A 17,625-nucleotide genomic window follows, 5' to 3' on the forward strand; every position below is an offset into this window, starting at 1 on the left:
ATAATAAAGAGGCCGTCCAGAAATGAGCTGAGTAAATTAGAAGCGCCCTTCAGCATCTCTGGCATAGCATAGTAGTTAACACACAGGCTCTGGATTTGGACATCCACTCAGGCACTTATGAGCTGTATGAGTTTTGGCAGTCACCATTCCTAAAATAAGGCTAATATTACTGCCTTCCTTCTTTTGGAGAGGAGGGCAGAAGTCTTTGGTCTCAATGTGCTAAGTCAGTGTAAAGTTTTCCTGTTCAATAAATCTCCAGATACAGCAAGGTCAGAAATATACCCACAGGGTTATGTTACTATTAATTATAGTTCATATTATTATTTCCCTGAAAGTTTATATATTTTATAATAAAATATAAGACCTGGGGCTAAGTTTCAGTAAAAGCTTACCTGATATAAAAGGGGTTATTTTACTTTTAGTTGGAATTCACAGAGAGGGCTACATTATTTGTGGCCCTAAAGAAAAAAATACGTGATATGCATACATGGTACATATATGGTATATATTCATATTTTTGATATATAATTTACATAACAAATTTAAAACACCACTAAATTATGAAAATTATATAATTTATATATAATCATATTATGTAAAGTGAAAGTGAAGTTGCTCAGTCATGTCTGACTCTTTGCAACCCCATGGACTGTAGCCTACCAGGCTCCTCTGTCCTTGGGATTTTCCAGGCAAGAGTACTGGAGTGGGTAGCTGTTCCCTTCTCCAGGGGATCTTCCCAACCCAGGGATCGAGCCCAGGTCTCCTGCATTGCAAGCGGATTCTTTACCAACTAGCCACAAGTGAAGCCAAAATACATGAGAAGAGAGATAATTCAAATAAAAACCACCTTTCAGGCTAAAAATAAAAATATCCCTCTCTCTGGCAACCATATGTGACTCCAATGCAAGAATGACAGAGTATGTAGCTGTTAGGTTACAAGGCTTCTCAAAGTGTGGTCTGGGCACTGGCTGCCAGAAAGTGTACTACAATGTAAATCAGCTACACCACTGTAGCATACAATTTAGTTCGAATGACTTTTTAAAAAAAAAACTCAAGGCTTTTTCAACAAAGCCAGAAATGTACTATATTCTGGCACAGCTCATCAGAGGCCACATTTTCAATATAAGCTCAGTTACTGAGCAGTTTGGGAAGATCCCCTGGAAAAGGAATAGACTATCCACTCCAGTTTTCTTGGGCTTCCCTGGTGGCTCAGACGGTAAAGTATCTGCCCGCAACACGGGAGACCTGGTTTCAATCCCTGGGTTGGGGAGATCCCCTGGAGGAGGGCATGGCAATCCACTCCAGTATTCCTGCCTGGAGAATCCTCATGGACAGAGGAGCCTGGTGGGCTGCAGTCCGTGGGTTCGCAAAGAGTCAGACATGACCAAGTGACTAAACAGCAAAGCACGCTGAGCAGTTAATGAGAAAATAAACTTTAATGTAGAAAATTGTATTACATACACTAATGTAGATTCTAGATGATTTTCTAAATTATATGGCAATAAAGAAGAGTGAGATCAAGGGTGAAGGGAAGAAAATAGAAAAGAACTAGACAAAAATGTTTTCCTAATTGCAGCATGAGGAAGCACTTCCAATTGCAAAAAAAAACTATAGGAAAAAAATATGAGATTTGACTATTAAAAAAGAGTCAGCAGGTCAAAAACTTTAAAAGACATGATTAAACTAAGAGAACTAGGAAGCTCTTAACAATATAACTGATCAAAAAAGAATGCTCTTAACATCAAAAAAACTCTGAAAAATTATTGTCTATTAGCTTGTTTCCTCATCTATAAAAAGATGATAATAACAATACTTAGTTCCAGACTTCTGTGAGATTGTATTAGATATGGATAAACTGATACAACATCTGATAATAAAAACTTTTTAATTTTTATTAGATAGCCTTTGTCAATCTAATGTAAATATGATATTTTAAAACTTAAAAATATTGTGTAATTGTGCAGTTTAGAGTTAACACCACAAGTCTGGGTTGCAACCTGTACATTCTAAAAAAGGTCTAGGACTTGTCTTACTCTTTGGAGGAAACTCTAAGCCCTTGAAATATCCTGCCTAATAAAAAAGTATCTTCATTTACAGGGGCCCTGAGATATGCCCAGTAGTTAATACTAACAGCATGATTTGTGGTGGGGGACTTAGAACAGCTTGACCTCTGTAGGGAATGGGTAGTCAGCCTTGCCTACATGACTAAATTCCACCAAAAACCCTGGATACCAAAGCTCAGGTTAGCTTCTCCAGTTGGCAGTACAATGTATGTGTTCTCAGACATTATTCGTGAGAGAATTAGCATTTTCTACACAACTCCACTGGAAAAGGACAAGAAGTATGTGCCATGCCAGGCATCTCCTGGGCCCTGCCCTATGTGCCTTTTTCCATGGCTGATTTTAATCTACATCCTTTCACTGTAACAAACTATCACTATAAGTAAAGCAGCTGGGCTGGATTTTATGAGTCCTTTTAGCAAATCACTGAACCAGAGAGTCTCAGGGACTTTCACCTCACACAGAAATATAACCAGTTAACATACGCATAATAATTTACAGCTTGAAATCAAAGTATAATCTATTGCTTTAAGAAGTTTTGTTCATAGAGATGATTTAAGACATAAAATATAGTGAACATGTGTGTAGGTATATATTCAACAAACCCTGTCAAAATTATGAATAATTTCCCAAGGTATTTTTATTTATAAAAATAAAATGTAAGCCTTCATCAGAGTAAATTAATGAAAGTCTTATCCATATCTCATAATTATAAAAACATTAAATAATAATCAGACATTCTATTGTTGAAATTTTTGGTTATAAGAAAAGTAAACACTCCCTTGATCTATCATTTAGAAAGAAAAATAATTTTGGAAAAGTAATCATAAAATATTGGTATAAATCAGTTATTTCCTCTTTCTTTGAATTTACACTTTTGTATATCATTACCTATAATTATGGCAAGTATTGCTTACATTACACATAAAATTATAATTGGTAACTTCCCAAAGGAAAAATTTAATAGATTTTTGCAGACATTAAGATTCTTTGGCAATCATAAAAGGATTTTCTTTCCTTTTTTTTTTTGTTCACTTCAATTACTAAAATTCTCACCCTACCAGCAAGAGTCAGTTTTATTACCTGGTGGCCCATATTGACTTTTCCAGCTATATGTGGAATTGCTCTGGGAATTTCTAGAACTCAAATTCAAGGCAACAAACATAAATACATCCATTTCAAATCAATTTAGAGACATTTCATATGTGAATATGAATGTATTCTTGAATTAAAAAGTTAAAATGGAATCATTCTGCCATTCTTAAATTCTGGGTTGAAAAATTAAATGATCCATTTCTGCCTATAGGAAGTATATTAGAAGAAGTTATAACTAAAAAAAAATAAGTAAATAAGAACTAACAGCTTCATTTAAGCAGCTTAATCTTAATTATGCCTCTAAGTAAGAGAGTTCTGTTGGTGTGTTTGTGTGTGTATTTGTGTGTGTGTACACGTGCACATGTAAGATCCATATAATTATGGAACATCTATGAAAACTTCCCCTATTTAAGAGGCTATGTGTACATGAACATTGTTTTTTATTTCTTCTTCCTACATGTTTGTTTCATTGTGTTTTCTATTTCACAGTGGATGATGATGTAATTTATACAGATGAACTTTCTGCTGTTTGTTCTTTTGTTCTTTATAAAGACATCATTATTCTCACTGCTATTGTCTCCCACTCTCAAGCATCAGGAAAATTTTTAGCCTATACTTTTGAGACAAACACTGCTTACTGGTAAGGAGAATTTTTAGTAACTAAGTAGTTCAACATATATCACATGTCCTGGTATTAATCCATCAAGCATTACACATACCTTTGGCACATCTCTATTGATTTTGGGTGCAGCTCTATAAAAGTCAAATAAAATAATATTTTACTACCATTTTAGCCATTCCAACCTCAGTTTCTGCTCATAAACCAATGTTTCTACTACATAAAGCTGAAGTGGCATTTCCTTAAATCATATCATATAGTTTTTTAAGTAGTTATATGTTCTTGACCAACCTTTTGCATGTTAATAAAGCAACTTGTACTGTGGTTTGTTCATTTAATTACTGTTTCTCCTACATTTTAGAATAGCACACATCAAAGAGATTAATTTTATATGTACACTTTTATAATGTAAAATTTCTTTTTAAAGTGAACCCTCTAGTATTCATGGTACTTGACAAAATCATTAATGTCTGTTTCATTAAAAGGTAATCAGCTACCAAATTGTTAATGCATTGCTGAAGTGAAAATTTTAAGTATTCAGAAATTTGCATTTAATTTATAGGAATTATATTTATAATTAATTTGCCCTAACTTAAAATTTTTTTAATAATAACTTTTTCTTGCCTCTAAACACTATTTCTCAGCATTTTTCATTCAAATGATATGTGTGGTTTTTTTCCTATTATGATAAAACTGAAACATCTTTAAATTATAAAATCAGTACTGGAATTAAGAATCTAAATCCTATCATTCCTGGTATCAAATACTGAATGAGGTCACTGTATTGTACACTTTCCCTAAAGGATGATGATTTCCAAGTATATTTATCTTTTCTTCTTTTTCAAGTAACAAACCCCTCATATATCCGAGAGCACTCAAATGACAACTGAAAGCCTGCATAAGAGAAAATGAAAGTGTTTCTACACATTTAAAAACAATGACATCAAAAAACCAATCACTGCTGATAATGACCTATTTCTTGCACTAGGTTATGGGTACATTCAATATTTGATCATTTATAGGACTATATAATTATGACCTGATCATTTTTACATATTCCAGTTTACTTGACTAAAAAAGGTTTTTTTAAAAATAAAAACCATTAAGTCTTATATAAGTTTTCATCAAAGTTTTCCTTTACCAATCAAATTCCACTGCCAACTCAAGTTTACTCAACTGTCTACAGAGTCCAGCTCTATGATGAAAACAAAGTCAGCTGGATGAATGGTAGCAAAGTGCTGCCGCCTGTGATGAGCTGGGGAGGATGGGCCCAGCCTAAAGGGTACAGACGCTACTCAGCTCCAAGGAATGGCTGCCATATGGGACTGTGCGTCTAATGCTGCCAGGTCTGGAAATTTGAATTTTTATGTCAAACTTATACTTTTTAATGTTGGCAACTGATTCAATTTTCGAAACACTGCAGCCAAACCAAATATGTCTTTGACCAAAGAGGCCTCCATAAAGATCACCTCCCTGAATAGGGCTTCGGTAAATCTGAGTTCAATTAAAATACTTTTCATTTGTGCTGCCGATACTGCTAGCACGTAGAGAAGCCTACAGTCAAAATTAGGTCTGATTCCCTCACCTACACCATTCTACTATAGTGTATTTACTGTAAAGTAGTGAAAGTCTGAAAGTGTTAGTTGTTCAATTGTGTCTGACTCTTTGCGACCCCATAGATTGTGGCCTGCCAGGCTCTTCTGTCCATGGAATTCTCTAGGCAAGAATACTGGAGTGGATTACCATTCACTTCTCCAGGGGATCTTCCCAACCCAGATTCTTTACCATCTAAGCCAGCAGGGAAGCCCGATTTCCATAAATATGGTCTATTTCTTAGGTCATTTGACTCTCAAACTTCATAATACAGGTATTATCCCCATTTTATTGATGAAGAATTCAAGATCTAAAGACAGTAGACAACTTAATGAACAAATTCAGAACAGTATGACCCAAGTTAGATGATATGAGTTCAAATCTTTCCTCCAAGATAGTATTTTCATAATTCTGGGAGGGTAAATAACCCCTCTATACTTCAGGTTTCTTCTCTATAAGATGGGTACTCTAACAGTCTATTTCACAGGAAAGTTGTGGGGATATATAAAGCATGTACAAACGTGTCTGGCACATAGCAAGACTATGTAAGTGTTGCTATCACACTTATTATTGCTATTTTTATTATCTGTAAAATGAAACCCTTGCTTTGTATGAGTTTTAAGTGAGCTAATCTATGTACAATGCTTAGAATTATGTCTGAGATGTACTTAATGTTCATTACACACGAATTGTGTGTCCAGTTTAATTCTCTTTCAAATGCATTACTTCTAAACGGTGCAGATAAATTCTTTTGCTCTCTACTGGGTAATAACAAACAGGAACTATCAGAAGTTGAAAGCATTTTTATTTGTATGTAGTGTTTTCCTTGGATGCTTGAATAATGCATACTTTTTTAGTGTCATGATTACTGCAAGGTTTATATCATTTGAAAATGTGTATTGAAATGAATCATATGCCATGTAATGACTGTTCTGATGAGGATTTTAATAATGTAATAAGATTTTATTCAAAATATCAGGAATGGTTAAAATAATCAGAAAATACTCTTCAAATGTAAATGATCTTCTCTCCTTCATTTCCCTAATTTTAAAAATCTTAGGCTCAAAACAAAAAAAAATGGAAAGATATGCAGGCAATTCGATAACTCAAATTACAAGGTTATATGCTAATAAATTAGCATAGCCAGGATTTTTACTTACTTGTGGCCCATTTCATGAGCAATTGTAAATGCAAGGTTTAAGCCATTGTCTTCAGCAATAATACATTTTCTCTTTTCACTACACATTCCACTCAAGTAAGCTATACCTAGAAGACACAAACATTAATCATCAAATGTCAGAATTAAAGTGCAAATATTTATGTTTGGTATTAATAGAAGAAAATAAAAATGACAGTTTTCCCCCTCAAATATATCTATTAAACTGTGATAGCCAGCTCCTATAAATAATTTCACGAGAAATATATGTATGTCATATACATATATGTCACTCAATAAACTGTTAATAGTCTTTTAAACTTCATATTTTAGATTGAATCATTTTATCAATTATATAATTCTCGAAGGAATACCATAAAAATACATTTTATAAATATCACTTTTCATCATCATGTAACATAGTCACAACTTCGAAAATGTAAATAAAAAGCAATGATTATTTAAGCATTTCTCAAATCTTGAAATCTCATTTCAAAGGAACACCCTAAAATAAATTACATTTAGAAGATTCTTGAACTCACATTTATATTCTGAGTTAGTAAAATTTTGAAATTTTATTTTGTGAAATATCATTTTAACTAATGTAACTTAAAAAGCATCCACGGTACTTAGAAAACTGAAAGTCTTTCCTTTGATAATTCCTTAGCTAATAAAGATGATCTGACCCAGAGTACATGATACTGAAATATTATTTAAGACAAAAATTTCAGCAAAACATTTGACCTTTTGGTTTAAATTATTAGTAAAGATGACAGTATATGAAATCACTTACACTGATTCATCAAAGATTTATATACTATTTTACTAATTAAGACATATACTTCAATAAATATTATTTAATACAAGGAACTATAATCATCCAAGAGTATATTTCATGTTTTCTCAAGTAAGATATCTGTTATAAAAAATATATTTTTTGAATTATTTGCATGTTCTCTAATTTTCATCTCCTTTTAAAATACATGTAACCTCATTTTGTGAAAAAAATTAATGGACAGGTAAAATGATTTGTCAAAGATCACAACTGTCAAGGATGAATCCATCCACCAGCTAATTTTATTTTGCTTTTGATTACAATTGAGAGCACACTAATGAAAGATGTTTAGCTGAATGCTGTGACTTTTCTCTCTCTTCAGAAACCTGAAGAATAATGGTAAGGAATAATTAAATTTAAATAAAACGACAAATCATCTTGACCATGTTTTGGGGAGAGAAGATTCAAGAAGAAAGATGGACTGATTTAGTGGAGCCAAAGCCCAAATGATAGGAAAGGAGGAGTTTATGAGCACAGTAGAACCCTAGAGAGGCTCAAGACTGAAATACACAAGGTTTGAGGAGAGGCATTGCTGGAGGGTTGAAACTGGAGATTAGTTCAAAGTATATCCTTAACTACTCTTTCAGACCTTCAAGCTAATGTCAATGCTTGGTATCCACTGGTTTTCAGAAAAATGAAGATATATTTGTTAGGCAAAATGTAGTATATACATGTTATTTAAAAAACAGAACTAGAGAAAGAAATGGTCAAGAGATTAAGTATAAAGACGTTATTTTCTCACTGTATTTAGAAATTAAAATAGATCTTACAGACATTCCAAATCCACAAAGAGAAGAATAGCTTCTCTACCAATAGACAGGTGGATGGACATATGAATGGATCGGTAGATGATAAGTCCTACTTAATTTGGCTTATTAAGGCAATTGAAATTACTCTATGATTAAATCAAGATAAAGCAGAAGAAAAGATGAAGGCAATAATGAGCAGAAGGAAGAAGAGAAGGAAGAGGCGAGAAACATTCTTTTAACTAGTTCCACTCAACAATAAGTGAAATAAAAACTTTTAAAAATTCTTAAACATAGTGTGAATATTAACAATGCTAAAGTGAAAGTTAGTCACTCAGTCGTGTCCAATTCTTTGCAAGCCCATGGACTGTAGCCTGCCAGGCTCCTCTGTCTATGGGATTCTCTAGGCAAGAATACTAAGGTGGGTGGCCACTGCCTTCTCCAATAGATCTTCCCAACCCAGAGATCGAACCTGGGTCTCCTGCATTGCAGGCAGATTCTCTACTGTCTGCACCACCAGGGAAGCCCTGAGAGTGATAAGGCATGGTCTTATTAAAACAACAAAAGATGGAAAATCAAGATTTAGGAGTAACTGAACTTGTGTCCTACCTGAAGGGAAGAAGAGAGGTGTAAAGAAGGGAGGGAGAGATGCAAGATGAAAGTAAAGTATTCCCTCTTAAAAGGATATCAAAATTCTCTTGAGCATTTTAAGACTTTTAAAAACACATAATTTGAGATTAAATGTTCTGCACAAATTCTAAATCAAGCTCAACTATAATTAGCATGCTGATGACCACTGTTTGGTACAAAAGTTCCTTTAGGATGGCCAAATATTTCATCATGTTTTTCACAACTACATATTTCATCACCATATGTAGATTAAAATTCAGCCAATGTGTGTTGTCATGTCATATATTCCTTTGCTATATGGACCAGTACATATCAAATTTAATCATCTTAATAAGTTTTATATTTCTTTACCCATACCCATTCAAATATATTGTTCCCAAATGAAAATGGTATTGTCACTTGTTTTTAAATTCCTGTATTTTCTCCGTTTTTCTTTTTCTTATATACGTTCCCATATTTTTCTGTAATATTACTACATTGGCCAGGATTTTCAATGTACTGTTGAAATATCTGTGGTATTGAGCTCTTCGTTTTCTCTGCTGACTTTAGGAGGAATGTTTCCAGTTTCACAATGGAAGATGATTGCTACAGAATTTTGATAGATATAGCTTATTAAGTAAAGGAGCTTAATTTCTAACATTTTTGTATGTCTAAGTGAAAACGAGAGGCAATGCTATCTGAGGCATGGGTCAAAGGTGAATGGGAGTTGGAAATACTTTTTGGAAAAGAAACAGGAGCTTGGAATAGCAACTGAGAGAAACAGGAAAGACAGCTGATGAAGAAGTCAGGAAATACTTAATGTAAATGGATCAGAAAGTATATGGTTCTGCTGTGGCTGGAGAACAAGAGCCTGGGGTGGTACTAACATGCCCAGTTGAATGGTATACAACCTAATTGCTGACACAGAGAAGGTTTAACGTTTGGATGAAATCTGGGCTGAGGTTTTGTCGATCAGGTATAAAGGAAGAATCCCAGGGTGTAAGAGATGACAGTAAAACTTAGAGTAAGAGAAAAGATAGAACTTGCAGCGGCTCTATGCTTGATAACTAAAGAGGAAGGATTGGAGCCAGATCATTAAGAATGAATACAGTGGTCAGGAGAATGGAGTCATCAATGAAGTAGAAGAAGAAACACTTTCCAAATAAGTATTGGAGACTGTGATACGAGTTGGATTTAGGGATTTTTAGATTTCAGAGCTCAAATTCCTAGACACGACTTAGGTATTGCCATGAGGGTAGAAAAAGGCAGAGGTAGAGGTTGAGGTCAAAGAATCTTTAAGTAGTGCTCAGGGAACTGATACCATGAACATGAAATTGCACGTGATCACAATTAACTCAGGAAGGTGGGAAACATAGCCAATATCCACAGGAAATGTGGGCAGGGATCAAGGAGATAGATGAGTCACAGTGACAGTGAAGGATATGATGGCAGAGATCAGAGTTTCAGCTTCGAATGGTGAGTTTTTATATGAGGATAGGAGAGATTCTGACTTAGAATCAGCAGTGGGAAGCAGGGGGAATGCAACAGGTGTAAAACTTTGGTATCTTCCCAGAACCAGCCCTGCAGTACAAGGATGAGAAAGAATAAACAGTGACCTCTCCGAGGACACTAAATTCTGCACTAGGTATGGAAAATCAGTAACTATTGTATGGGCTATTAAAACATATGGTGACAAAAATGATCTTTACAATATACAAGACATTTTATACTATAACATATTTTATGAAATAAAATTCAAATATTGATAGAGGAATGATTACAACTAAGTGCCAAAAAATCCAAATCACCACATTTTCATTGAACAAAAAGACCACATAAATATGCTAAATCATTAATAGCAATTATATTATGTAAAGTGATTATAGGTAATTTTTCTTCCTTTTTTCCCATTTTCCAAGTTCATGTGTTTAAAATAGCTTTACAGTGAGAAAATTAAAGACAGAAAATGATACTCATGTCTATGAAATCTGAACAGTAATTAATACAATGTCTTCTACATCAGAATGTAATTTAACAACCAAAAAAGATCCTCTCCATCTATTCTCCTTTTACTCAAGTGTAAAGTCAAAATCTTCAACTAAGTTTCTAATAAATTTGAATTTCATTGTTCTTACATTTGGCACACCAAGGAGATTTTCTTTGACTTGAAAGTTATGGAGAATAATTGTAACCATGACTAATTTAAATGACTTGCATTATTCTGTTTAAAAGCCCTTGCTTTTCAGTTCCTTTCAAGAACCCACATGTTTCCTATTATAATAAGGGGTAGAGGTTAGGAGGGGAAAGGATTTAACACAGCTGTTATTTAAAGATAGCTATAACACAGGCCCTTTTAAAAGCACTTTTTCAATATAAAAAATTTATGAAAAGACAGAGGAAACCAAAACAATTTCTAATTTCTCAACTAAAAATTACTCAAATCATGCACCAGGAATAAAGAGAATAGCACATCTGAAAACAAAACACTGGACATGATATGATACACCTCTTCAAGATAATCAGAAACCTTTAAAACCTCACAGGATGCATGTTATAATAACAGACTAATTAGAAAATCAGTGTTTTTTTAATTTTTTAATTGAAAACTAATTACTTTACAATATTGTGGTGGTTTTTGCCATACATTGACATGAATCAGCCACGGGTGTACATGCATCCCCCCATCCCAAAACCCCTCCCACCTCCCTCCTCATCCCATCCCTCTGGGTTTTGAGTGCCCTGAGTTTTTATCTGATCAAATGGGTGTATCCTACCAAAAGTAAGTCTTCCAGCTGCAGAACTGTTGCTTTTAACCGGCAGGTAAACCACCTCAGTTCAGAATCCGAGCTTTCCTGGCACAATCCTAGTAAGTTATTTATCTTATGATTGCACCCTATGAGGTGAATCATTTATCCATGTGTCCTACTGTTTCTTGAATCCTAATGTAATGTAGTATGTGACAAGGACCAAAGGTACATACTGAGCTCTGCCTTCAGCGGTATAAGCTACACAAACACACATTTAAAAATGTTATCACTGAGACATAAAGACATACATAGGATATTATGGGATAATTTTTTAAGACACTGATTGGGGAAAATCAAAGCAGGAAACAATTTTAGAGAGGGAAACAGGTTGGTGGTATCACTGAGTGGGAAAAGGTGAGTCAGGGAAAGAAGTGAAAGTTGGGTATGGAATTTCTGAAGAAAGGATTGATTGTGGAAAAGGGTAAGCAAATTCTTATGGGAATTGATGTTACTGATAGAGGGGAAGCTTATGTTCTTTAAATGTGCAAGCCATGTAGTACATCTCTGCATCAGCACAGTATCTGCTATATTCTTAGTAAGGGGTACTTTAAAGGAAGTGCATAGAAAGATTAATATAAAATATGATTTGATTGAGGGCTTTGAATAAAAAAATATAATTTAGAAGAAACAAATGTATTTCATCCACAAATTAGAAAAAATTTATAACTTAATAATGGTGCCCAGAAAATGTAAAACCCACTTACACAATAACATTCAAATTGGGCTTTGGACATATTTTAAAACAATAACTTGCCTTACTACTTTGCAAATTATCTGCCTCTTTTCCATTAAAAGACAAGATGATCTAGGAATATAAAATTATAAGTATTTAAGTTGAGTTTAAAATCACTATAGTTACAAAGGTATTTAAGAATAGGCTTCCAGATCCTCTTAAATGTTTAAGTAATCTATAACATTCTTAACAGTATAGTTTCTACAAATACTATGAAAAAAGTGACTTCTAATAATAATCAAAAACAGTATTAGTTTAATAAAAAAGTATAACAGCCTCTGTGGTCAAATAAGGCAAAATATTGTTTAGACATTAAAATGTTGTTTGTATGTTCTTATATCATGGGAGAATGAGACTCTTTTGTGAAAAACACATAGAAATGCCAAATAATATGCAATATACAAATTTTTTAATGTATAGCTAAGGTTGGTGTAAAAATAATTCCAGGTACAGGAACAAGCTTAAAATATTGAAGGTTTGAGTGATAAGATCATGAGTTAATGCTGTCAGAACCTGGGTATCATATAAGACACAAGTCTTATTAAATAATGGGTGTGGTTCCAAAATATCTACTTGACAGGTATTAGTGAGTAAAAAACTAAGATCCATGTACAAATCAGAAAGCCTGGAATTGATGCTGTTAATGACTTCGAAACATACTTGAATATAACTTTAAAAATCCCTATGTAGGGAAGCAACAAGGAACTCTGGCTCAAAATAAATTCTGGGTATGCTAGAAAAGACTCCATAAACAAATCAAAATGCAAGCCATCATCACGCATAAGTATAAAGCCAAAAGAATACTAAGCCATCAATGTAATGTACAAATTGATCACACAATTTGGGGATCATGCAAGGACTACAGAATTCCTTTGTCAGTTAAGTAAAAACAAATGAAATATCACTATGATATCATCTCAGCAAACAGAAAATTCCCACAGGAAAGTCAGCTTAACATAAGATCACAAATAAAAATCACCAACCAAGTGAAGAAAGGGTGCACTGTGGGAGAGAAGTCACTTTCATATGAAAACTAGAGAATAAATGGTGATGAAATAAAGACATTTTTAACACAAAGATATGGAGCCTGAAATCCACATTCACTGGGCCACCACAAACCAAATGCATTTTTTTGTAAATTAGAGATAGAAACCCCTTCTAATGGTACATTATATCAAAATATTGGAATAGATAATGCTGTGATAAATATAAGAATGCATCTATCTTTCTGAATTAGTGCTTTCATCCTTCAGATGAATTGCAGAAATGGAACAGCTAGATCAACTGGTAATGCTATTCTTATATCTTTTGAGGAATATCCATACTGTTTTCCATCAAGAATCAAGATACGAAAATAAACTAAGTGCCCATCAATAGATGAATGGATAAAGATGTGTTACATATACACAATACTACTCAATTATTAAAAAAAAAAAAAGATGCATCTTGTTATTTGTGATAATTTGCTTGGACCTTGAGGAATTAGGCCAAGTGAAATAAGTATAATAGATGAAGAAAGATAAATACCATATGACTTTACTCATTTGTGTATATAAACAAACAAAAACAAAATAAATGAACAAACAAAACCAGATAAAAACCAAAAGATACAGACAACAGAGTAGTGGGTTACCAAAATGGAAGGGGCAATGGGGAGGGCAAAATAAGGGTTCAAATGCATGGTGACAGATGAAACTAAACTTTTGGTTATGAGCAAAATATAGTGTACACAGAGGTTGAAATACTATATAATGTATGCATGAAACATAATGTTATAAGCCAATGATACTTTAATACATTAAAAAATTAATCAGCAAAAATTATTGGTGTAAAGAAATGTTGAAGAATTTTCTTCAAAAAGAAGGGAAAAAATCTCAGAATGAAACATGAAAATGCAGAGAAAATAAAGAATAAGCATATAAACTGTAAATAAATATCAAATATACAAAACACTGATTTTAATGTTCTCCAATTTTAAAACACAGATAACTAAATGTAGTGGGGGGAATGAATGGAGTTTAAGTGTTCAAAAGTCTAGCAATATCAGGAGAATAGGAGACATGCATAACACATAGAGTAATTTAAAAAGAACAGGAAAATAATATATAACCCACAACTGTAAAGAAAATGGAATACAAATATTGGATTTACTTCTATAAAAAGGCAAAAAAGAAAGGGTAAAGAAACAAGAAATAAAGTGAAAAATAAAACAAATAGCATTTCATACCAAAAATTTAATTAAATAAAAAAGGCTAAATACAGTAAACTCAAACTAAGATGATATAACTGCATAATAAAAATAAATCCTAGCTGTACACTACTTCTTAGAGATATACTTTAAAAATAAGGATGTAGATAAGTTAAAAGTATAAGAAAATAAAATGGTATAATATGTAAAAATTAACCAAAACAGAGTAGGAGAGATCATATAAATACTACAATTGTGCAAATTATAGCAAAGTGAATTTAAGTCACAAGCATATGAGAGACAGAGGATTGTTTTTTTAATAAAAGGATTTCTACAACAAAGATATCACAACTTATAGGCTCAAAATACATAAAGCAAAATGATTAGAATTAAGAAGAGAAATAGACAAATCTACAATTAAACTGAGAAACTGTCCTGTGTCTCTTTACAGCTGATGGAACAACTATAAAAAATTCACTAAGGACATAACAAATCCAAACAAGAAATAAGCAAGTCTGTCTTAACTGACCTAATAACATTGCATACAACAAAATTCACATTCTTTTTATGTGTACATGGTATATTTATAAAACTGATCATTTACTGAGTATTGGAAAACACTCAATACACTTCAAATGTGGAAATAATCCAAAGTATGTTCACTGGTCATGATGTAAATAATATAAAGAACTAAAAAGATAACCAGAGAAAACACAAACAGTCTAGACATAAGATGATACACTTCTAAACAGTCCACAAGTCAAAGAATTTATAATGGAAATTAGAAAGCACTTTAAACATAGTTAAAATAAAAATAAATCACATCAAAAATATGTGAACTGAAATGACAATGCTTACGAAAATTCATAGTGTATGTTAGAAAAAAAAAACAAGAGACTGAAAAATCAATTGTTAAAATTCCTCCCAGGAGATGGGAAAAGAAGAGAGCATCAAAGCTTAAGAAAGCAGAAGGAAGGAAATAATAAGGAGGAAAATCATGGAAAAATAAAACAAATGTAAAAGAAAATTGGCAAAACTGGAAACTTTCCTAGTAAACTGATTAAGAATAAAAGAGAGACAAACACAAATACACCAGCATCAAAAATGAATAAGGAAATGTCTCTACAATTCCTAAAGACAATAAGGTAATATATAAAACAGTACGCTAATAAACTTTACAATTTACCAAGGTTGTCACAAGAACAAACACAAAATCAAAAAATTTCTATAATAACCTCCTGTTTTCATTGTACTCAAACTCTATTGGCTTTTTTGAGGTGAAGGGTAGGAGTCATTGCTCAAATGAGACAAGCATGTTTTTACCTCAAGGCTTCTTCACTGGCTTTTCACCTGTCTGTAAAATTCTCTACATAGATCTCTTTCTAGATCATCTACCAATTTTTAAAAAATATTTTAAAAATATCCTGTGGAGCCTTCCTGGGGGAGACCCTTCCCACCATGTCCTCTACCTGCCTCTTGTAAACCTGTAATCTCCCAGGCCTCCCCTGAGTTACAAAAGCTGAGCTCAAGAATTAATGAGTAACGATCAAGAATTTAGAAATTAATGATTGAAAAGTTGTGTACATATAGTGACAAAAGCAACAGCTGGATCAGGACAGCTACAACAATTTAAACAACAAGTCAGCCATATGGCAGTCACAGAATCTTTAGTTCCTCCCTGATGTATACAGAAACTGTATGTGATGCACATTCCTGAGTTGTTTTACAGACACTACAGCCCCTACACCAAAGGGAAGAAGTTAACTATATGATGACCATGAGCATTCAGTCCCCAGTCCAAGTGGAGCCTGAGGACTGATAAAGTTAAGCCCTCTGACACCACCCTATTACCTCACCACCAATCAATCAGAGAATTGTGCACAAGCTGATTATATCTCCTGCAACTCCTCTCCCTCATCTTTCCTTTAAAAATGCTTCCCTGCAACTTATCAGTGAGTTTGAAGCTTTTGCACATTAGCTGCTCTCAACTCCTTGTCTGGCACCTACTCCACGTCTGCACTTTCTTCACCACAACCTGGTGTTAGTAGATTGGTTTTACTGTGTACAAGTGAGCAAACCCAAATTCCTTTCTGTAACAACACTTTTTCAGTAAGGCATTCCTGGATCACCACATTTAAAATTATAAATACTCTTCTTTCCACCCTGGCATTCCCAGGCTATCTCTTCCCTAGATCTACTTTTTTTTTCTGTGCTTCATTTTATTTCATTTTTAATGCCTCATTTCCTTTTTATCTTTTAATATACCAATTAATCTAATTATTTACCATGACTATTGACCATCTCTCCTTCAGTACATGTCACATGCGCAAGAAAGCACTGAGAAATCAATTTGTTTATTCCCAATGTGTAGACTATGTTTTGTACAGTACAGAGATAATAATTTTGAAGTACAACAACACACAATTCTCTTTTGTATTTCTACACAGGTGATGTTTTCCTAGTCATCTAAAGACTCTGCTCTGATGACAGGTTGGAAGGGATTAGGATTACAGGTACTCTATTGGTACTGTGGATGATATGGATTCGGAAATCCCAGGTCAATATAGCATGGCTCAAATAGAGAATTAAGGAAAATATGATGTGACCAGATAGAGAGAGAGACTTACCACTTCTGAGCCTACTCTGATTCTCACTGTCAAGGGGTGGGTGGTTTAATGCAGGGGGCTTCCCAGGTGGCGCTAGTGGTAAAGAATCTGCTTGCCAATGAAGGTGACGCAGGAGACGAGGGTTTGATCCTTGAGTTGGGAAGACATCCTGGAGAAGGAAACGGCAACCCACTCCAGTATTCTTGCCTGAAAAATCCCAGGGACAGAGGAGCCTGGCGGGCTACAATCCATGGGGTCGCAAATAGATGGACATGACTGAGCACATATGCACACACACGCACACGCACACACAGATGACATACTAGAAGTTAAGCAGTGTCTCCAGCAGAAGCTGGAAGGGTGGGGAGCGGGATGGGTGGGAAGGTGAGGAGCGGGTGAAGAGACCTGAATAGGAAGGTTACAGAGCCCTGAGTTGAATATTCTTGAGTTGAATCCACCAGCTACATTCCTGGGAGCCAAGTGCAGTGGTGTGTTGTGTTGCCATGTAAACTAAGACCTTCTTCACTACAACAAAGACCTAAAGATCTCCAAGGGCAGAGAAAGAATGGTGGTTTCTG

At 34.0% G+C, this 17,625-nt stretch overlaps 1 protein-coding gene across 1 annotated transcript in view; it reads right to left on the reverse strand.

Moving 5' to 3' along the window:
• The window catches only part of ADAMTS19 (ADAM metallopeptidase with thrombospondin type 1 motif 19), a 250,761-nt gene that overhangs the window by 124,068 nt on the left and 109,068 nt on the right, over nucleotides 1-17,625 (reverse strand). The window contains exon 8 of the mRNA XM_061150851.1: nucleotides 6,528-6,633. Within this exon, the coding sequence (XP_061006834.1) occupies nucleotides 6,528-6,633 (106 nt within the window). The remainder of the gene's footprint in view (nucleotides 1-6,527; nucleotides 6,634-17,625) is intronic.

The sequence above is a fragment of the Dama dama genome, chromosome 9, assembly GCF_033118175.1.
Source record: "Dama dama isolate Ldn47 chromosome 9, ASM3311817v1, whole genome shotgun sequence".
NCBI lineage: Eukaryota > Metazoa > Chordata > Mammalia > Artiodactyla > Cervidae > Dama > Dama dama.